Source organism: Eurypyga helias, unplaced genomic scaffold, assembly GCF_000690775.1.
Source record: "Eurypyga helias isolate BGI_N326 unplaced genomic scaffold, ASM69077v1 scaffold27983, whole genome shotgun sequence".
In the NCBI taxonomy this organism is placed as follows: domain Eukaryota; kingdom Metazoa; phylum Chordata; class Aves; order Eurypygiformes; family Eurypygidae; genus Eurypyga; species Eurypyga helias.
In genome coordinates this window covers 1-23849 of record NW_010243509.1, presented here as the reverse complement: position 1 = coordinate 23849, position 23849 = coordinate 1, and the positions used below count along the sequence as shown (strand labels likewise).

At 37.5% G+C, this 23849-nt stretch overlaps 1 protein-coding gene across 1 annotated transcript; it reads right to left on the bottom strand.

Moving 5' to 3' along the window:
- Nucleotides 1–4139: 4139 nt before the first annotated feature.
- Nucleotides 4140–22309, bottom strand: BOLL (boule-like RNA-binding protein). Its single transcript, XM_010149459.1, has 10 exons — nucleotides 22172–22309; nucleotides 19639–19730; nucleotides 17327–17381; nucleotides 14449–14524; nucleotides 11594–11721; nucleotides 9623–9694; nucleotides 8655–8702; nucleotides 7527–7652; nucleotides 6874–6948; nucleotides 4140–4226 (listed from the first exon to the last, which is right to left on the bottom strand). Exons 1-10 carry the CDS (start codon nucleotides 22298–22300, stop codon nucleotides 4140–4142), a joined length of 888 nt encoding a protein of 295 aa, XP_010147761.1. The 5' UTR covers nucleotides 22301–22309.
- Nucleotides 22310–23849: the final 1540 nt, after the last annotated feature.

Here is a 23849-nt window from a genome sequence, read left to right as displayed (position 1 = left end):
AACTATTAAGATATTTCTGTAGACTTTTCTACCTAGAAGATGGAAAATCACTTGAGGAAACTTGGAACCAAGACACAGTACATGGCATCTCCTTTCACAACAATCTCAAAACAGCATAACAGAACCAGATTTTCTCTCTCTTCCTGTACAATAGGAAAGATTGCTACTGACTGCTAGAAGCATCTTTAAATATATTTACATATTACACATGGATAATTTACTGACTATAATGCCCACTTTAAGATCCCTAAATGATTAAAAAACCCCACCAAAACCAAACAAAGAGAACCCCCAAATTACTACAGAGCAGATAAAAATGGAAGAGCTCAAGGCCATTTTACATACATGAAGACCTCATAGCTACATAAGCAATAAGCCGTAGCCTGCACTTCTATGAGCTACAGAGGTTGCATTTTAACCTCTGAGCAATCTGACCTTCACAAAACAGAAGGAATCCCTAGGGGGGCGAGAGGAGAAGCAAGCAAAAATCTTCCTGGAATTGAGGAGAAAGTAGTATTCCATCTCAATTTAGGAACTCCTTGGCAGTATCACAAGTTTTGCACAGAAACCAAAAAACTCCTAGAAGCAAGAAGTCTTCAGTGGTCTTGTAATGGTAAGAACTCAATTCTTGCCTTTTTCTACAGTTAAAAACATACCATAAACCAAAAAGTTTATTGCTTACTATAGGCAAGAAAATTGACAGCCTCATGAGGGTGAGTAATTATTGAACTAGTGGTCCAAATGTTATTGTAAAATGAGTTATTGCCAAGCACTGAAGTGACATATAAGTAAAACACTTTATAGAAGTGGAGTATACTGATTGCAAAAAAAAATTAGTAGAGAATCTCTACAGCAATGGAGACAAAATGCACATAAAGTTAAATAACCAGATTTTAACCCACAGCACAAAAATGTTGCCAGTATGCAGGAAAATGGCATTTCCTTTGTCATTAACGGATCTTTTAAGCTTATTTAAACCAGAAATCAAATGTTACATTTTCCCTTCAATGAAAGTATGCCAGTTTTCAATCCATGCTAGTAACTAAAGTTTATACAGTGGGCTGTGTATCAGAAATGACCATTTTGTCCTGTAACAGTATTTTTACTAAGAAAAGCAATGCAGGTTAAAATCAGTTTCCTGTGTTTACCTGTGCAAACTGCAAAATTTCATTTTATTTCTTTACAAAAAGGAGCAGTATTTTGACTTAGGCATTTTTCAGGCAAACGCTAGAAAGTAAGGAAGAACATAGCCTCCATGTGATATGTATAAAGTAGACAGCTAAAAATCTATTTTATAGGATCTGTAGAAGGTGGCATAAGAATTTTACTTTCCATTCTGTAATCCTTCCTAGAATGAAAATGGGGACTTCACGTATGTCAAGGTTCCAGGCTCCCAGGTGAGTGTTATGAAAAATTTCTTCTCACAGAATGCAACCTTGATTCCTAAAGAGAGGAAAATGCTGTTGTTTCCACTATTTCAAAGTGCATTCATTTACTACATTTATTAATGCTTCAATGAAAAGTTAGGCCACTTTGATATTGCATCAGCTAGACAGACCTAGTTCAAAAAGCGAAACCAGGTTTCATTACATACATAGGTGAAGTCAATAGTGGCAAGAAATATATACTTTATAAATATGGAATATTAAAGGGAGTTTCATTTAGGTCACTAATGAAATAAATCAAGCTTTGTTCACTGACCACATAGTCTTAGTAAAGAATGTCAAGTTATTAAAGCAATTGTAGACACTTTCTAACTGGATAGGGAAAATGTATTTTTATAATACCTTACAGTGCAAAACTATTTAACCAATTTTTTTTTTTTTTACTTTTGCATTCTCTGTAGACTTCAGCAATGTATTACTACTGGAACTTATAATAATACTTACATTACTTTTTCAGTAGCTAAAACAGATTTATAAAACTTGAGCTGAGTAACTGATAGCTGTCCTATTTGTAAACTAGTAAATAGGCAATGGATTGTGATTAAAGTCACTAGCTAGCGGATGCCACTAGCTGCTGGCAAAAGGATGGCAAGATCCAGAAAACAAGGCTACCATTTCAGGTGCTTGCAAGAAGGGTTTTGTGAATACTTGTACAACTGTTTATTCTTCCTAAGATCAAACTCTCTTATAGTCTCCCTTTTCTATCTCAGCTGCTCTGTTCCCAGCTGTGGGACTCCCACCTGTTTTATTTTCTTCACTTAACCAATCTAAGCCCTTTCTGCCAACTCCTACTATGCCCTATGACAGACTCAAACTATCTTTGTGTTCTAATCTTATCTTCTTAGCTCAGGCCTTCTCAGCACTCGGGGGTTTTTTGTTTTGCTAAAAACTTACTCATCGTTTTGTACTCCCTTCTGGGTCTTTAATCTCATGATTTCATTTTCTGTCCATCATGTACCAGCCCCACATCATGTTGTAAATTGCTTTCCTAAACCTCTGTGTTCCATGGCCATCTAGTGCCAGTCTCCCTGCCCACTTTAGCCTTCACTACATGAACCTCACATGACTCCAGTTCCAATCTATTACTCTTGCTCTTTCTTTAGTTTTGACATCTATTAGAACCCTGAGGACACAAACACATTTTATCCTCTGTACTGCTTGGGCCCAACAGAAAAGCAAAGAAGTATGCACTGTTTCACACTGGCAAACTTGTAATGTTAAAAAAACCTCTGGTGATACATCAGAGACACAAAGACAAGAAGTCACACCTTAACAAATAGCAAGCCCCTGCTACCACTCACGGGGCCATTTAAAGGCTATCAAACAAAAAATGGATACAAATCTTAACATGTGGAAAATGTGTTCTTCCTAGCTCTATTTCATTAAAATACTAATCTTTTAAAGAAGTGTAAGCAACTAAAAGCAGCACTTCCACAATAAAAAACATGATTAAGCACCTGCCAGGGTATAACTCCATGAATACAAACCACTAAATCACACAAAACAGGGAGAAAACGAGAGCAAGTAAGCAATAAAGGAATTAAAACAGTTGCAGAAACAAAAAAATCATACTGAAGTGCTAGAAATTTCCTTCCCTGTGGAAGGAAAACAATCCAAACACAGAATTTAGGAAGTTAAACCAGAAAAAAAAAAAAGGTGGAATTCATATATACATGATTATCCCAGGAGTGAGTGACATGCACTATATGAAGCTTGTTTTACATAAGATAATTATTAGGAAATTTACAAACATGCAGGAAGCAGGTAAGTAATACTGCAGACTATGCTAAATTCTACCTGAGCATGGTTTTTTCATTTACCAGTTTGTAAATAGCAAGCATTGCAATGAAACAACTGACCCCAGGTTTCACAACAGGCAGCTGCTAGCTGGTATGTTGATGGTGAGTCTCAGCCACATGGGAAGGACTGCTCAAGAGAAATCAGTACAGGTAGAACAGAGCTGCCCAAATGTCTTAATAGTGAATGCTCCATAATGTCTGTCAAATAAAGAGAAAGAACATATAGATCAGAAAGCAAAAGAAAATAAACCACTAAACTGGAGTGAGAACTTAGAATAGAAAGATTGTAAAGAGAACAAAGAAGGAAACTATGTGAGAAACATCAAATATGTTTTTGGTGGAGTTTAAAATACCTCTTTAACAGGCACTAGAGCTTGCTACAGCTGGTGACAAGCCTCTTGTCAGTCATATATGGTGACAACTACAAGTTTAGATTCTTGTTTTGGAGACTAAGGTAACTTTCAACAAAAGTTTTGTTCTCTCTCCATTTCACTGCATAAGTAAAATAAATACTTACCTACACATAAAATATGCTGTAAGGTTTAGGTTCTTTTGTTCCAGAGGGAGTATCATACAATAGCACGGGTATAAAATGAACTATACTTTTTGCAAAACAACTACACCAATATTTCCCTTTATAAAGCCCACAGTTCCTGTATATATACATGTCTGTGTTTACATATATATAAACACATGTATATGTGTATTATACACACAGAACACAAGTTTTACCTTATTTTTAACTGTAGAGAAAAATGGAGCCCTCCAAGATCAGTTAAACTTACAGAACGCTCACTACCAGAAGGCCAAAGTGTTAAGAACTTTGTTAATCAACATTTCAGAAAAAGATAACCAAGTGAAAATACTTATTACCTTCATAATCTTTTGTGCCTTTCTAGAACATTTTCTGAGGGGTAAGCTTAAAGGAAGTACTATTGCTTTGCACTCCAATCCTGCATGTAACACTTTCAGGTTCCAAGAGCTAGATTATGAAGACTGTCAGACTTCCCCAGCTAAAGCTAGTTTATTGCGGGAACAGGAGCAAAGAGTTTAAGCCATGCAGGACAGATTTTCTTTTTTTCCCCTCTCCCCTCAAGCTATATATCCAGGATCAAAAGAACACCACCTCCTCTCCCCCAAAGGACTAAGAAGTCTCATATAGGAAAAGACACTATATGATTCCATATTGCTCATGTTGGCCAAAGCATTCTGTTGGATACCATCCATGGGAACAGCAAAAACTGAGACTAGAGCCATGCCTACACCCTCAGAGGTATACTGCCATTGGATAAGATGACTGAGAATAAAGAAAAACCAGAACAATGAAACAAGCCCCATGCACCTCCATGCATCAGAACCTTTAACACCTTTGCTCAGTCTGCAGAGACTGCAACTGTGTTGCTCAGCACCCCAGGCCTAACCGTCTCCCTCACACACACAGCATACCCAACGAACATTTACCAGGCCAGTGCCTCTGAACTCGAGATGGCCATCAGGCATAACTCAGGTTATTTCTCCCACATCTGAAACCAGAGAACAAACACACTTATCTTCCCTCCTGTTTCTGCTGTTACTGTAGACTCCACAGATCTCACTAGCAAACACAATTTCATACCTGTCCTCCAGGAGGATTCATTCATCTCCATATTAGAGAATGCCTTAAGATCAGAAACACTGCACAAGAACCAGAAAAGGTAAGGTGAAAAGGAATAACTATATCCCACAACTACTAATTACAACTAAAGGAAGATAATCAAGTAAAAATGAAAACTTGTCCAAAACTATTTGGCATCATCTTCTAATTAATAAAACCATCAGAACTCTGCAAGTATTTGTAAGGTTTTAACTGTATCTGTCTACCTCAGACCCAAACAGAGCAGAGTTTCAATTATGGGTAACAGAAGACTCATGAGAAAATGGGTAAGAATGAGCAAGAAATACCATGAAGGAACAGACAAGATTAGCAATTTCACGCTCAGTTTCATCAAGATTAAATCTGCACTGCTAACACAAGTCTTACTTCCTCTAGTCTATCCTGAAGTATAGGTATAAGTTTGTGCAGATGCTTGACAAACTTTTTTGAGGAACTGATCCAAGTTTAAGTTAGCTCTGTTTTAGGTGGTGGGAATGGGACTTCATCTTTAACTACATCAGTTCCCTGACCTCGTTTACCACATTTGCCTCACAAAAACCTTCACCAACACAGAAAACGGATGGTGTGGAAAGTGGAATAAATTGCTGGATTATGTCAGCTTCAGCTGTGTGTGAAATCACTTCTAAAGCTACGAATAAAGATGGAAAACACTGTATCAGGAGGTATGTAAGAGTCTAAACTTGCAGGTCTATCCCTATGCTGCAGTAACCAAACACAACCTTACCATGCGTGCCCATATTCTACTGTAAATCAACATATCACTTATCATAGGGTAAACTACTTTGCCTTTGCTATAAGGTAAAGCACAGTACTGTGGCAATTACTGTAGAGGAGGGAGAGCTACTGGGCTCCACAGCTACCTTGTAACTCACTTCACACTATCTTGTTTGTATGGCCTTGATCCTAGGAAAGATTAAAGGTCAAGTTTTAGGTGAAAAAGCTTGTTTCTCTATTTGATACAGTAAGTATGCACTTGCTTTGGATCCCAGGACTACTTTTTTTTTTTGGAAAGTGTTTTCATAGCCTATTATAATATTCAGTTTATATTTCATTTTCTGATCACTGTGTTATACCAACTCCCTTTTGAGTACTTCTAAAACCATGAATCACTACTGAAGTACTTGCATTTTATTCCAAGACAACCCTTGATGTTACAGCCCCCTCTACTGGAAATAATTAGCTACAGTTACACAATCTGGGAAAAAGGTTGTCGAAAGAGACGCCAGATAAGTGAAAAAATACACACAGAAGAGCCCATAATGTGGCTTTGATTAATTCACATTTAGTCTCTCATTTGAGGCTGAGTAAGAATCTTTCACAGAAGATTAAGTGCTGTTGTTATCAAATAAAGCTAATACCTTTAGTCCTTTGTTATCAGGCAAATCTAGACTAAACCTAGTTTAGACATTTCATGTGTGTTAACAGCATTGTTAGTTTAGGCAAAAGGACCTTAAACTGTGAGCTAAAAAACCCAACCACCTGCATCAGGTGACATGAAGAAATCAGAACTGCACTGAAAAATTGACAGGTGGCCAAGAAGGACAATTTTTCACACTCCACGTTCCAAAAATACCACCTCACCACAACATGAGGAGCTTATCTAAAGCTGCAAGAAATTAATTCAACTCTCAAGAGACAGAGACTAGGATTTGTAACTATCCAAGAACCGGACAAGGTTCACAGTTTTCACCCAAAACACATTTTTCATTGGCAGTTGTCTTTGTTATCTCAAGTTTGAAAATAACTAGCCATGTTGGGTTTACTTTTTTGTTTCCCCAAGCAGTTCCGAAACAAGTAATACTTACATCCTCTGCAACAAAACCTCATGCGAAGAAAAGCTCTGCAACATGTTTCCCTTATTTATTAATTCGTTAATGGAAGACTTCCATCCCTACCCTTCTTCTCTTTACTGTCCCCCTTCAAGCAAGGGGACAGCAAGACTACAGTACTCATTAACTCCTAGTTTGATACTCACGGGTGCAGGCATGGCTGTGGCACTCTGGGCATAAGGCTGGTGATGCGGCACTTGCACTCCATGTTCAGAATACAGCTGGTATACAAGAAAGCCAAAAAGCTTGTTTCACAACTTTGGTTTTGCAAAACTTTCACATCACTTTAGATTCCTTAAAACTTTGAATTGTGGGCTTTAAACTACTGGCTTCTTAAAGAATTTCAGTATTTAAGTTCATGTTCTCCCCACTGTACCAAGTTTAGTAAATTAGTTCATGTAGACGCAGTATCTTGCCAGCAGTAGCATGCTTCTCTACTACAAATAAATCCATTTCATTTGGCTCTAACTGGAACAGTGTTTATGTGTAGATTAGCATACTGAAGACTAATTCCCAGCATTATCCCACTTACAAGATATTTACAAACAAAAAATACACAGGCTTTTAATTTGACACCATCTTCTGCATTTCCATACACTGCTTCCTTTAACATCAACAAATTATGTCCCTGGAAAACTGGCAGAAATATTCTAAGACAACTGAAATGATTTAACAGCAGCAGCATGGCTGTGGGGGTTAAGTACAGTGAGTGTTAAGTACTCTGGAACTGCCTGTGCTTAACACTAAAAGTTGTTAAAATTTCAAAAGCCCTTCAATTTTAAGTAAATTTTAGAAATACCTCAGGAACTGCAGCTTCCACTAGGAGAGGAAAAGGGATACATCCATTTTCCTGGGTAATCCCTATCGGCTGATAAATGACTTCAGATGGTTGCAGACACAACAGTGAAGGTGAAGAGGCAGAAGACTGAAGTAAAACACATAGTCTTCATAAATTATAGGATTTATGCACTATAAATAAGGTTTATTTTACAGTCGGCTTTGCCAAATAAAAACAGAGATAAAGCTTTAAAAGAAAGTGCCAAATTCATCTTTGATAACCTAAAGAAACTAAGTGGGGGGGAAGTGGATAGAAATGTCAGGTAGTAAGATAAAAACAAAGGTGTCCTTTAATGTATTATTCAGATTTTATATTTTGAAATCATATTTCATTTATAGTTTTGTTAGAGAAATCCTAACCTTTACAAAAATTGACAGTTAAGATCACAGAAACATAGTTTTTCTCTTGCAAATACTACATTAAAAAAACCAAGTATGTCTGTTTTAAAGTAAAGCTCACAGTATTTCTCTAATTCAGCACCCAGATTTCAAAGCAGCAGACTAACATCTATATTAACAGAGTGGAACTGAACACAACTGGACAAGGCTGGCTGCTACTAAAGTTACGAGGAGACACTGTAACAGCTCAAGACTAAGGGACTTGAATCTCCTTTTAGCTTCAAACTCTGAGTTCCTTGAGTGGCAAGATTTCAGTAATAAGCTCCTCTGCTACACAGATCACAAAAACAATAAAGTCTCCCCACAAAATTACCAAGACACCAATGTCAAGTTCTTCCTCTTATTTCACAGGTCTGGGTCTAACTCCAATGAAGCATCACAGTATCAGTTAATGAGCTAGTTGATACTTGTTTCTATCAGGCAAAATATGGCAGTTTTTAATTTAATACAAACTTTTTTGCCAGAGGGAGAAGAGAGGGAAAGATGCTTTCTTTACATCAGATTTCTACTTCTAAATGCTATTTTATGCCTTCTATTGTATCTGCGCTGCAAATGCATTGCTAAAATATAGCAATTAATATTTATTTCAGTGTTTTGAGCAGTAGGAAATTTCACTGTTAGATACATGCAATGTACCTTCAAACCAGATGTAAACTAATGGTAAAGTGCTGCAACTATGAAGTGTATTTACCTGTGGAACAGACCACTGCCACTGACTTGGAAGACACTGTGTCGGTGCCTAAACGCAAACAAAGAAGATAGTACTTACGTGATTAAGAACATATGCATACACTTACTAGAATTCCCACCATATGAGGTTCAAAGCCATCTCAAATCTATAATCAGTTAATTAAAAATAAGAAATATGATTTTCCTAAGCCCTCAAATAATTCAGGAACAAAGTCTACTTCCACTCAGACCCTGACTTAAGCACTTCATAAGTTCTTAAAATACTGAAGCATCTAAGAAGCATGCCTAACTAGAAAACTAGAAGATAAAATGCAGTTAACTTCACAATACACATTAGAAACACAGACAAACTGCATAAATCCAGTAGTAGGCCACCAAGATGGTTAGGGGGCTGGTGAATAGCCAAACAAGGATGCTGCATTAGGTTTGTTCAGCCTTGAGAAGGATAAAGGTGGGAGGGATGAGAGATATAAATATGACTGAGCCAGATTCTCATCAGAGCTGTTCAGAACACAAGAATCAATGGACAGAGGCTGGAACATTGAAAAAATCTAACCAATATAACAAAAAAAGTCTTATCATGAGAAGGGTCAAATATTGAAAGAGACTGTCCAGATGGGTTGTGCCATCTCCATTACTGGAGATACTTAAACCTCAATTGGACAAGTTCTGATAAACCTGATCTAACTAGCCCTGCTTTGGGCAGGAGTTTGGCTTAAAAGTATGGTACTAAGCCAGCTGTCTAGCAACAACAAAGAAAATTCTAATTTATTACATATCCAGGTAGTTACACAGGCAGAGTAAATTGTATTCTAATGAAAAGAAAGCCTTCAATGAAATTCAAATCTGGTTTATATGACTATTTAAAATAGTTATTTCCTAAGAATAGACAGACATGAGGCAGTGCCACAAGTAAAACTGCATGGCTGGAAGGAACAGTTGGTCTGAAACCCATTTTCAAATACATACCTGATAATGCAGTGTAGGAGACTGATAAACTGGTTGAGCTACCATCACAGGTGAACTGGAAACAGTCCGCAACTTAAAGAAAAAAGTTAAAAGTCTTAATGCAGCAATGTCATTAATTGTCACTCTTCGTAAGAACAGTTCTGAAGTACTGTAATGCTGAACCAACTTCCCTCCCTTTTGAACTTAGACTTAGATTCTTCAAACCCACTGTTTCTAAGGGCCTACATTAGAGATGAAACAAAAATCTTTGGCTTATTTACTTAGTCCTTCCCAGAAAGCACTAGGCCATTGCTACCTAGAAAAGCTAAGGCCATCCACTACCCTGACCATGGGTATGTTTGTTAACAAGGCAATCTAAGTGGTCACTGATGTATTTCTACTCTTTCCACAGCCCAAGTGCAATCTGCCCTTTTCCACCCTGTCCTCACAACAGCCCCAGCACGCATCTGACTTGACAGCGAGGCAGTTAAGGAGCTAACCCAGCTAGAAACCTGTCTGTTTTGCGGGGACCCTGTTTTGGGCCAGAAAAACAACAGTGAAAAGGAAGGGGGGTGGAGGGGAAAAAATATATAGCTATGGTAGAGGACAAGATAGCACTGTGTGCAACTCCCATCTCAAATTCCTTCAGTCCTGAAAATATTTAGGGAGGGATAGCTGCAAAACTAATTAATTCAACATTATATAAAAATGAAGAAAGCAAAATGGAAAAGAGACCCACAACCTGTATTGCTATACATTATCAATATGCACAACAAAGACTATTGATATCTTCTATGTGATTGTTCTCTTTTAACAGCAAATTTTCAGATTTTTTTCCTTATAGTTACTTTCCTAATGATGAGAATTAAGAATAAGTAAATAACTGAAACCAAGAGAGGCAGCAGTATTTGTAATTGGAAGGATTGAATGCTGTTTGTTTGAAACACAGTGCATTTGAGCCAGGGCACCAGAACCAAAGTCCAGCACTAGAACAAAGTGTTGTTTTTTCCACGAGGCAGGATTTGAGCAAGTTCTCTAGAGCTACAGAGCATGAACCTCAAAAACACTTTCTAAAATATGAACAGTTGTTGTTTATGCTTACCCTCTAAAGCTGAGAGGGCACTATGAGACACTAATCACACCTCTGTTAGAAGAGCAAACATCTTACAAGTTAAGTGGTTAAAACAGAAGCTAAATACAGAGAAAGATTCTGTAATACCGAAATAAACAACGTAAGATTCTATTACTGCTCTCACCTCTGTTTTGGGGAGGTTTGTTTTTATTTATTAGTAATTCTTCTATTGAGTTTTTCCCCCAATAAGTGAAGGGATTTTCCACTCATTTATAGAGATGATACATACACCCTCAGTGAATGCTGTTTTTACTGTAATCAGTAAAAGGATGCATCTTCTATGTAGGTCCTGTGCCTTCTGCAGACCCCGTGAGTTTTGCAATCCTTGCCTCTAGTAAAAAGCAACTGACAGCTTCTTGTAATTCCCAAGAAATTCTGTCCAAGTTCCCCAAGACTACTACAGCCAAAAAATTAATCTATTGAATTATCTTCGTCCTAAACCAAGAATACTGCTTGAAAAAGTTACCCAATTTAACTTTTGCTTTGTTGATCTATTAAGTTTTTTCATCCTCAACATAACAGTTTGCAGCCAAGAACGCATTGCTCATAAAGGAATAATAAATGGAGCCCATCAAGGGTGAGAAGCACCACCAGCTCCTCTGTAAAAAACACTTCTCCTGGGGCAAGGCCCACATACCAATTCTGAACTACCCTGCCCAATAGATCACAAAGCAGAAGTCCCCTGCAGAAGAACAATAAACTTAAACGATATTAAAAACCCACAAAACAGACTAATGGAAGGAAATGATTTAAGCATCAACACAAGGCAAAGCCGAAGAAACTGGAAACAGAAGGTACTTGAAAACATTGCACTCATCCTGGTCCACAGAAAACCACATGCACAAAAATAAGTTACTTACTGGCCATGGCTGTGGAACAGAAGTAGCTTCAGCCGTATGAAAATAAGCCACTCCGTTATGGTAAATATAAGGATATCCACTTGAAGTAGTTAAGTACATTGTACCAGCGTCTGGTATTACAGCAGAACCTGGAATGAAAATTTTTAAGTTGACTTACTACTAAGTCTTTTTTTTATGACCTACATAACTGAAAAACCGTACAGATAATTACTGATCTTCAGAGAACCAAAACACTGAAAGTAGAGAACATGGGCAGTGTGCCTAGGGCTCTCTCAGTTCCCTCTCACACAAGATCATGAGAGCACATGGTCACAGGACATCTCCAGAGGTAGATGGGACGGGGTGCAGGTGACAACATGCATATTACCAAACACAGATAACTCCAGTTATCAGCAAACTTATTTCAAACTTCAAATGTCCAAAGGTAACTTCACACTGTAGTTTTTAATAGGTAACATCCACACATTCATATTAAGCTGAAACAGTATCCAAGCACTAAAACCAACAGAACAATTTCATTACAAGACACAGCCTGGTTTCTGAACCCACAAAGACCGTTTCTGTAACGACACATTGCTAACATCTAGATATTAGTTTTTACTTTTGCCAGGCAACAGCAACACTTCTCAGCGATGCTGCTGCTCTGGTGGAGGCTGTGAGTGAGCATGGTCTGATCCCAAAGCAGAGTTTCTCTATCCCTACACAAAGGTGGATTATCTTCTTCAAATACTGCCTTTGAGATCACCTAGGCTCTGTTTCTGCCTGCATTTTAAGGTAGATGGGACAGAATTTCACGTCTAGAGCTTCGTCAAACTTGTCCTCAAGTTTCAGTTCCAAATATAAAAATACTTCTGAAGATAGAAGGAAAATGAACTTAACTGAAATTGAAGTCACAATAAGTAGTAATACAGCATGAAAAAAAAAATTCAAGAACACAATACAAAAGACAATCACTGAGCAAGTTTTAACTTTGCAAGAGATTAAAATCTAATTACCACAAGGAAGTGCCATTTTACGGTCAGACACAACACTGAGGGATTACTAGAATGCTATGGGGACAATGGTTCAAGAGCTTTTATTGATGGTAACTAGACAAGCCTGAATACACTTTGATACAATAAAGCTAAAATATTATCCATAGACAGGTCAGACTTAAGATGGTTGTTAGGATAGTGTTAAATGGCTATGTTAGCTCCAGTAAGCAAATCTAAACTAGCAGTTACTGAGATCTTAAGTGAGGAAATCAACAGGACCCCACGGTCAACAGTCCTGTCCACTAACTACCAAGTACACCCCACAGAACTCTGCTATTGTTAAAGAAGTCTCTTGAAAAGGAAATATGCTTTGTCAAACCCAGCAAATTCACTATGACAGAAAAATAAGAGACCTTGGAAGAGGTATAGCTATCTGAAATTCTTCCAGCTCACAACAATTTATCATTCTTCCTCCCATCGTTCCCATTTGGTTTCTTCTTTTCAGCTTTTAGAATGTCCATTTTCACAACATTTGGTGCTGAGGAAAAGCAGACTGAGCAGTCCTCCCAGTAAGTTCAAAGCTCTTGGTACAAAAGTTCCTATGACAGAAAAGCTAAAAATTGTTTCACTTAACAGTAGGGAATACAGGCACAAGATTACAGATGGGCTGTAGAGGATAGTGATAAATAGTCTCTTCAAGTCTCCTAAATTTAAGAGAACCGCAGCCCTACAGTGACACTGCCAACACTAGATTTTATGGCTTCTTGAACTTCAAGATGAGCTACCGGAGAAGGTACCCTAGCGACCAAGGTTGGTAGGCTGTGCATGAGAGCAGGTACAATAAAATCTGATCCTAGGATGTGTCCCAAGATGTCAGTATGATCTTGTATCACAGTTCTAAGCCTGAGAACAAGTGGCAAAGCCAAACAGGGTCACAAATGTGTCTGAGGACACAGCAGCTTTCTTCAAAAGTGTTTGAGGTTTTTTCCTCTCTTCCCCCTGGTCTCAGAGAGATATGCCCCTCCTCTATCAATACACACATGAGCACAAGAGTCAGAGGAAGGAAGCACAAGTAGGCAATGCAACCGCAGAAGTCCAAGTCAGGGACAGAAAGGGGAATAAAACACACACCCCTCTCCACCCCCCCATAATCATTTGATGACTGAGCAGAGATCATGCTCAGTAATTTCTAAAGCAGAGAAACTTAATTACAATTGGAAGTCTTCCATTTCACCGGGCATGTATTATAGAAATAAACCAGCCCTTGGCAGAAGGGGCGGACATCTTCTCTAGAAGAAAAGAGTATACTTGCTCAAGATAAAGTCACCTGAAAAAACCTTTACACCCCTCTCCATGTGAGTGTTCAGCGTAAACAGTTCTTTACCCAAGGAACATACAGCATCCATTCCATTATCTTACAGAAAAAAAACCTTAAAAAACCTAATTGTGATTGCAAACACCCATCTCTTATGACTTCTACCAAAGAAAGCAAGATGCAACACTCCTGATGGATTGTGCCAATATAAATAAATCTGTAACAACCCAACCAGACAGCACAGCCTGCTTTAGCCTGTAGAACCTGAGAGGACAGTCTTAAGTGTTTAGATTTGAGGTTCTGCCTGGCAACTGGGAGAAATTTCCATTCAATTTGTTCCTAGATGATGTTTTCCAAGAAAGAAAGTAAACATATTGGAAGAGGTAAGAACCAAAAGATCGTAAGTTTATTTGGACACCCCCACTGGTATGACTTTACTTCCACTGCAAATCATGCAGAGCACGTTCCACGCACAACATTAATACAGTGCACCACCAGGCACATCCTGGTTAAAAGCTTACATCCATAATGACACATAATACACAAACGTAAACAAGAATACATACGAGAACTCCGCATTTGTTGTTTTCTTACTGCTGGACCAATATTCAGTTTCTTATCCTTGTAATTAAGTTTTTTAGCCTAGAATTAAAGAAAAAAAAAAAGAATATTCAGTACGTGTGTTTTCTACATATATCTAGGCATCCAAGAAAAATATCAGAGGTAAATAAGGCACTTAATGGGTTTCATACTCCCCTGCATCTCAAACCAACTAAAAGCTATACTAATTCCTTTTCTAACCTAACCTTAGACTTCACATACATAAAATTAATCATTAGTAATTGAAAGTATTACTTACTCCTCATGGAGCCTCTTGACTAAGAGCTGATACTTAGAATTGTCAGTTTTACCTCTCATGTATTTACTGCTTTTATAAAAGCACATATGTACACTAATGGACAGTTTCAAATATGAAGACTGGGGTTTTTTTTTCATGATTACAGTGTGAAGAAAGATAAAAGGAACAAGTCAGTCTATGAAAAAGGCCAGATTATAAGAACTGAACGTAAGAAATAGCCGTATTTGCTCAGGACTTGCCTTAGAACTTCCTTATATCCAGGTCAACAAGACATAAAAGCAGGCTAAAGCCCAGTGAGGCTAAACTATTGCAGAAGAATTTAATAAGAAGTGCTAGGTACAAACAAGTAAAGCTACATTCTCTTCCAACTGTTCTGCTTACAACAGAAACCGAGCATCAGGTCCATCAGCTAACTGAAACCTTGCCTTTGTTTTTAAATTGACACTGAACTCAACACTTGTTAATATCATGAAAAAGATAAGGCAAATCAACCATTGTTTTTCAGTTGTTAGCAGCTCTCTTACAGATTCGCGACACCTAGCAGAGTTCTGAAGAACTGCTTCCCTGAACAGTTACATACGGAACACACACTAAACACCACCATGTTACAACAAAGTTTTCAGAGCTGTAACTTCTCCAGTAAGGAGATAATTACTTCTTAAACAGGAACACAAAGAAAGCTAAATGACATCCAGCAGAAGGACAGCAGTTAGATAATCAACACTTTCTCTTAATTTCAACCCAATTTAGCAAAATTCTTGAACACTTGTACATAAAGTCCCACCTATCAGATTTCAAGCCAAGAAGAGCTATTCACTATTTGTTGAATCTGAGTTCCTAACCAAGTATTAATTATGGAAAGCATACCTTCCTAGCCTACTAAACACAGAGAAACTCTAGACAACAGATGCATATTTCAGTCAAAACACATTCCAACACAGACAGCAGGAAGACTATTCTTCCCAATGCAATGAATTTCATTGATGTGATCCATCAGAATTGAAAGTTTTTATACACAACTTTCACAGTTAAGAGAAATAGCTGTATGGACTTCTTCCAAGCATTTCATACAGCACTGCATGAAAAATTATACATAATGCTACATGAAATGAAGACTAATAGGGAAAAACTGTGGTGAATAAAAAATAACTTCAAAAAGATGGGAAGAGGTAGAAGTAGTACTAGTAACGTATGACCAGAAAGTGGATCCCAGGGAAACTCCAAGGTGTGCTCTCAGTGCTAACACAATTTAATACTTTCAAAGACTACAACACAGAAAAAGAAATTTCTGGAGTCATTACTCACAACGGAAAAGTAGGATGCAAAAAAAAAAAATCAGTGCAAAGTTTGATCAGAGTGTCATATACATGAAAAGACATGCAAGAGTACAAAGTCAAAAATAATTCATTTCATACATAAATTACTGAAGCCTGGAAACTCTCAGCTTAAGATGTTCCAGACAGACCTTGATGCAAATTGATCTCAAGATGAATATGAGAGCAGCATGATGTAAAGATTAAAAAGGTGACAGAATTGCAGCACAGCTGAACTAAAGCACTTACAAGAGACTTAGTGTCATTGAAGGAGACGCCAGTAAGACCTCACATGGACCAGCCTTTCAGTTACAACAGAGGCAAAAAAGTCCTCAGCCATTTTCACAATGGTCACTCAATACCACTGGCATTGTTCTAGTTCACAGAACAATAAAAAAACCCAGGGGAATGAAAGTAGCTGACTTGAGAAGTTCCTGTCTGTATACTCTTTTGGCTCCACATATCTTTGCTTCCTGAAAACTTCTCTGAAAATTTCTTTCAAGTGTATCAGCTCGTTTTGAATTTTAATACAAAAATTTCCAAAAGCTCAGTATTTCAACATTTTAGCCAGCTTTATATTTGGGAGAAGGCAATTTGCAAGCCTTAGATACTATCGTCTGTTTCCCCTTGCCACTGGATACCTTCCTGTGTATGAAAAGATCCTGACCAACAAACTCTCCAATACACTGCATGCAGAACATGGAGTGCACATTTAAAACCAAAGCCAACTAAAGAACTAACCATGCCTTGAGGGAGGCTCCACAAGGAGTTAAGACAGTAACATAGCTAAGAGAAGCAAAAATTACATGACATGAGTTTCGCTAAGATTAAGTGTATCTAATTATTCCTGAAAAGAATTAGATCAGCTCAGACAATCAAATACGTCAGAATAAGAGGCAGCAGTTATATTTCCCAACTTCCCACAAACACCCTGACAACAATGGATTTTCTAGTAAAATGAAAGCAATTGTGAAGGATAGAGTCTTTATAGCTCTATACATACACTATAGACCACATACAGACTACGAAAGTAAAGACTGGATGTCAAAGTCAAGAGCTATACTATGAGCCAGCAACCACCTTCACAAGTTCCAGAAGATCTCTGTATAAGTCTTGCCTTCCATCTCTAGGCCATCTTCTTAACCATGCAAACAGAATCTTCAAATCCAAGTTGGCAAACAGAAGAGGACCAGACAGACAACCAAGGCTACTTCGTGTCTAATATGAAATGAAGTATTTCATTTAATAATCATAGTGGGACCTACCACTTACCTCTTGTAAAATCTTCTGTGCATCTTCTTGGGTTTCAAAAGTAACAAAGCCATACCTAAATAAAAATCACAGAAGCTAAGCCTCTGAAGTTCATATTTACACACACTGCACACTGAGACATTGTACAAGTTACATTCAAAGGTAAACTATTTTAGAGATAAAGATCACAGCAACATCTGCAATCTTAAATTAACATCCTTATTACAATCTCCTTACTAATATATTTAAACACATGGGCACGTATTACTGTTTCTATGCAATGAAGGAGTAGCCCACATAGAAAGCTACACAAAATCCTGTATTGAACTTGTTCCTCAACATACATCTTTAGTTCCTTCATGTCTATTCAACAAAGTGATTTTGATCCGAAGCTCTCACTCGTTATGGCTGCCCAAGATGAGGCACGTGCTTCCACGGCACATGCTTCCACCTACTTCAGCAACAACTGTGAATGCTCCACACTTCCACAAACACTACCTGCTATATTGAGTTCTCAGAAAACACAGCAATGCAGATAGTGTTTATCTGTGAATAATTCTTGTCTTTCTTGACATGACTAAGATTAAACAAGAATTCTGTGGTGATCAAGGATGAAGTATTCTCATACTTCATGATACAGCATGTCGTTCATCATACCTCTTCTAACAAATCAAACAGGCTTTCTGGACAACTCCTGCTGTATCACAGCCCCTCAAGTGATTCCCACAGAAATCTAGGCCACTGAATGTGGTACTGCCTTTGCAAAAGTAAGGATATGATCTTGTAATTTATGTCTGTACCACAACACATATGTACAAACAGAACTTTTTGGGGAAAAAAGGGAACATCAGCTTTCTGAATTTCAACAAATATTTTTGAAATCTTTTAGTAGTTCTGTGTGTGTAATTTCTTATGTTCATGGTTCATTTCTCAGGGTCAGATTTCAGAAGATAGCAAGAAAGCCTCTGTCATTCCAGCCAGCAGTTCAAATTTTGCAATACAAGGTATCCTTCCTTCTGAGAAAGATTATTTGATTACAGAGGTCCAGGAAGTCTCTAACCAGCTACGCTTTCAAATTTGTGGGCTTTTCCCATAATGCCTTTCTAAACAATTTGTAAATATTTCAGTGTTCCAAACACACAGAAATTATTTTCCTAGCTTAAGGCCTTACCCACACAAACGTTTCCTTCTATGCGCTAGCTAGAGAATAAGCTAGTAGACATCATCTATCATATAAACTCCTAAATTTCTGAAATCATATCAACAAGAAGCAGTGAAGCCTGTGCTTGGATGTTAATGGAAATCCCAACACCATTGACACTAGCTATTTTCCAACATGTTTACTGTGAGGCATATGTTAGCAACCACCACTGCATATTAACTGGTTGTTCTTAAGTTACTGTATTATATGGACACATGTAGTGCGAGTCTTGGCTATTTCTTGGAATTTAAAAAAAGAGCAAGAGGCTTGGTGATGGATCTGGGACCAGGACCAAGTGCAACACACCATGTAGGTGTATCATCTATGCTAAAACCTGCAGATCAGTGTGTAATTTGCTGGTATAGTAAAAGTTTGACAGCATTAAAATGATGAAATTCAGACACCACAGGCTTACTGTTCAGAAGAGAACTTCTGACCAAAGTGAACATTACACATACAAATTATCATGCACATTCCCTTTTGCTTCAGCCTTCTTTCCAACCTTCTGTGGCAGCATAGATACTGCTTGTTTCCTTCCCCAGCCTCTGGGTTCTAGCAATAACCTCACTACCCAATCTTAATCTTTCTCCAGATTTGCTCTTTGGCCTTTCTCTTCTTGTTTACTTACAGTCTTAGTTCCCTTTCTCACAATCATGCTTCATTATCAGATTTATCTCCTATGTTCTTGTTCCAAAAATCTTCACACACAATCTCAGTTACTGCCATGCACTCCAGCACAATCAGGTGTATCTCACCTCTTCCTCCACTCTTACACTTTCTACACTGTCATTCAGTAGTAGAAATAGATGTTTAATTACCTTTTGAGGATTATCTACTTAAATTATTGTTATCGGAAAAAACCTGGAAGAACTATTGATTTCATCCTAGCTGCACACAGCTTCACCTTATAAACAACATGACTACTGAGTTTTACAGTTATGCAAATTACAATCACATTTATATGTAGATGTTAAAGAGGCAAGAACATACTTTGGCATACATGTAGTAACTGGGAACATCAATGACTAAAATAATATTGCAAGCTATAAAAATAATAATTCAATTTACTGTGGTCAGTCAGCTTTCTGCTATATTTTCAATTCCCACAACATGCTTATTCTACTATACCAACCCCTTTGACACTCCAGCTCTGTCATTTACTATCTTCACTTCTTTCACACTGCCATACTGAGCAAAAAACTTCCTCAGATCATTTTCATTAGTCTAGCAGAGTAAATCAAGAAGGAGGGAAGGAAAAAAAAAAGAAAAGTTAGTTTGCATAGTTACTCTCCATAGGACTTTCAATGGATATACTTCAGATCAAGTTTACTACTAACCTGTTATAACCCTGAATAGGAAAGGAGAAGAATGAGCATGTATGAGCCTCACGGCTCCTGTTTAACTACTGCATTTATACTCAGGAATAATACTAGAAAGACACTAAAATATTAGAAGTCCTCTTAAGCAGATTTACATAACAATGGTCCTTTTACAGTTAAGACCATTGAAGTAGGTTTACTAGATCAGAATTTTAGTTTCTATAAATTACATACTAGAGCACTGTTTACAATATGAAGCATCACTGCCATATTTTCCAACTTCAAAACAGCAGAGTATGTAGGCTTCCATAAAGCGTATGCACAGGTCGCCTATGAAACAAATCCCCCACTAACCACAGCAACTTAATGGTCAAAGTCATCTAATAGACCACGATCCCTCTTTCTAAAGCATATTTAATATGACTTAGCAAATATACATGGGCATGCCATAGGAAATCCCATTATAAATTAAGTAATAAAAGGTTCTTGTAATGGAGAACAGTGTAATTCCACTTGAAGGAAACTCTTCCCTCCTGAGTATGCATGGAGTAAGGCAGGTTCCTAATGTAAAGGCACACGTAAGCTATGCAAACGCTCACTGACCTTCTATGAATCATTTTCTTTTACAGCGTAAACATATATCAAATATGGTGGCCTGAACACAACATTTCAGATATTTTAAAGCTTTGTTCTACATGGTCCTTAGTTAATACTACACCTAGCACTGGAAGAAGTATGCTTATATGCATGAATTTCTGTATGCTTCAAGCAATTTCCATATTCATCTATACTTCTCCTTATTTTAAGAGCGAGTATATCGTAAGTACTATTTTACCTCTAAGTGAATGACTCCTATTGTTTTTAACTGAATATATACAGTTTAGTAAATCCTCTCCTGCATCATATTCAAGCTTGAGAAACAAAAAGAGCTTAAGAAACAAAAACTAAAACACTTCCATAACTGGAAATAATACGAAATCCTCTAAGATTCACAATAAAAAAAAAAAATCCAAGACTGACATATGTATCCTATGATTTAAAACACCAATTTAGGACCCTACTTGATATCAAGAATCATAGTAAATGGTTGAGTAGCTGAAATGCCTACAGAGGTTTCACTTCTATTTCCTTTCCCAACAAAATCCATCTTCTTCATGCTCAGATACAAAACACACTTAAATCACTGTTGTTGAAATTAAGATTCATAACAGATTCTGACCTATCAGCAACTGAACCAAGTCAAGAGACCCCTCAGAATGAACAATAAATGTGACAATTGCCAAGAACATTGATATTACACAGAAAGTATTTTAACCTTTGAAGTTTCAGTGAAGAAACAAGAGGTTGGTCTTTTTAAAGCTTTAGTAACTTGCTTACAATTAATGCAAAGAAGCTACTGTGCCTCTTCGCTAAAGCCCAAATACAAAAATCTCTTGAATTATGAACACCTCTATTTGAATTGTCTCAGCCAAACAAGCCAAGAGATCCCAGAATTTCTTGTATTTATTATGCAAAATAGACTGAGTGAATTATCATTCTTCCTCCTCTTCATCTGAGTCAGAGCCCAAAAGGCCCTCAGCCTAGGAGGATTAAGGCAGAGAGCATTCCGTTGGTGGGAACAAAACCAGATAAGCAGACCAAGAATGCTTTGCAGACATCAATGAATTAACTCATTATCTAAAGGAGCAAGAAAAAAAAGTCAGAGTAGCTGGTATAAAGGTCTGGTGCATATCTTGTCACAAATGTTGAAAGCAACTGAAAAAAATGTAAGAATGGCTCACTGTTCACTGCTATTTGAGGTTTTCAGGGCATAAGTAAAGCACAAACATTCTAATAATTAAGATCAAAACTGTAAATTGCCCAGAGAAGCTTCAATATCTATTTTAAAACACTTGCCTTTAAAGAAAAGCACAATGGAAAGTGCAGAATCCATACACTGTAGCTCCTTCGTATGAAATAGAGAAAAGCACTAGAGGAACTGAAGCTACTGGCATTTGCAATCTATAACACAGTGTAATTTAATAAACTGCAAATATGAAGTGTTATACATAAAAAACCCTACAAACTTCTCTACCATAAGCTCTGCAGCTGACAAAAGCCATCTTCTTTAATATGAGAAAATTCTGAAGAACCAGTAAGTGAAAAGCTTCCAGCAGCTAGGTGTACAATTCGTAGTACAGTTACATAAATTAAGGCTTAAAGCTTGATTCCCTACTGTTGATTTGAACATTATAGCGAAGGGCACTTACCACCTAAACAGACACATATGATTATGTCTCACATTTTTACTATTGATTTTTATAGTTATAAATTATCATTTAGTAGTAAGAAAAGGAAAAAAAATACCTTAAAATCAATTCCTCCCACAAAGATGCGATTCGGAGTAACTGTTCCAAACCTCGGAGAACTGCTCAGGTTATTTAATGGCACTGGTGACATAGTGTTGGGAGATGAAGATGAAGACTCTGTTTGCATCTGATTTGTGGCCTGCTGATTGCAAGAAAATGTTTTCAATAACTTAACACGTTATAAACTATTAAGTACAAAAAATTCTCAACAGAAAGTACACAGAGAACTTTTTGGGAGGCACAGCAAATGCTGAACAACTGAACATTAACCTGGTCAGAATACAGCTCAATGTATTTAAACATAAGCTTTATTTTAAGCAATTCAGTAACTTAGCTTATTCACTATGGTCCAAAGTTTGACTTACATTTTAACCCCTTTCCAAATTAGACATTTAGGGCCTAATCCCCCAATCTTAGTTTTTCTCTTTGCCCAACACCCTGCTGTATGAATCCCAAGTTACGAATGCTATTTCAGAGACTAATTTGTACCTATCAGAAGCCTCTTAGTTCAAGACAGAAAGGACCTTTTCAACTCCACCAGCACTGTCACACACTTATCTACAAAAAACTCTGCTCTCAGCAACAGCTTTTACTGGATTTTTCAAGTGCCAAGCACCCATAATTCTACCACATTAAACTGGTAGGGTTTATTGTTTTGGATTCTTTAAAGACAGTATGTCCAGCTTAGTCCACACCTTTTCAGTTTTACGAAAGACAAAAATGTTTTCCAAGCGTACTAGAACACAGGCATTTGGGGCAGAGGGGAAAAACCCAAGTCTTTAACCTGAAAAGTCAGAAGGGAGAAAGTACACATTCCTCCTACTGGGAATACTACCCTTGAGTAATGCCTAACCTGGGAAAAGAAAAACACAAAACAAAGCCACAAACCAAAACACCAACAAAAAAACAGACTTGGCAGGCTATGAACCATCATAACTGCTATCATCCCAAAGGTTTTCAGAAAAGGAACATTTTCCGCTGTGAACAACTGTTGAAGGGTGATGAAACAGGTTACTTCTCTTCATCTCTCACCCTAAATACAATATTGCGCTTGTATAGTCATCTGGTAATGGCATCCAGCACTAAAATATCTGACATTAACTATAAAACAGCAATTAACAGCTGACACCTCAGCCAAAACGTATTCCTTACCTCAGGGGTCTCAAATTTCATTTTGTCCATACAAGTTTTAAAAGTTGTAAGTCTTAAAAACCCCACAAACAACCCAAACCCCAAAGGGGAGAAATGAGTAACTAAACACATCACTGGAACTCTCAACACAGTCAAACACCAGGGAATTTTATAACACTGAACTCTACTCCAATAACCATCTCAGACACCGTTTCCTCTTTCATCTAGTAGTAGGAAAACAGTATTAAAAAAACCCTAACAATTACGTGCCAACAACGTGTCACTTGTCTAATCATTTGTTTCCACAGGTTTTTTAACTCGGTTTTTCTCTCCACACCCCCCACCCCACCCCCCCCCAGTATGAATATGTATATTCATCGCTATTTTTATAGGTTTATTTTTATAGGTGGTTTAGGGTGTTTGACAACTGCTGTTCACCAGAACTGGTAAGTTTACGTTTAGGTTGAGCACATCCACCGTGAGGCAGCCAAACACTACAAGGGCCTGGTGATCGATCTCCCTTTACTCCCTAAGGAACCCCCTTC

Coding starts and splice junctions, on each gene's coding strand:
- BOLL (XM_010149459.1), bottom strand. CDS start 22,300: ATGCAAACAGAGTCTTCATCTTCATCTCCCAACACTATGTCACCAGTG. Junction 11,722..14,448: donor ACAACAAATGCGGAGTTCTC/GTATGTATTCTT, acceptor TTTTCATTCCAG/GTTCTGCTGTAATACCAGAC. Junction 8,703..9,622: donor CTCCTACACTGCATTATCAG/GTATGTATTTGA, acceptor GTTTGCGTTTAG/GCACCGACACAGTGTCTTCC.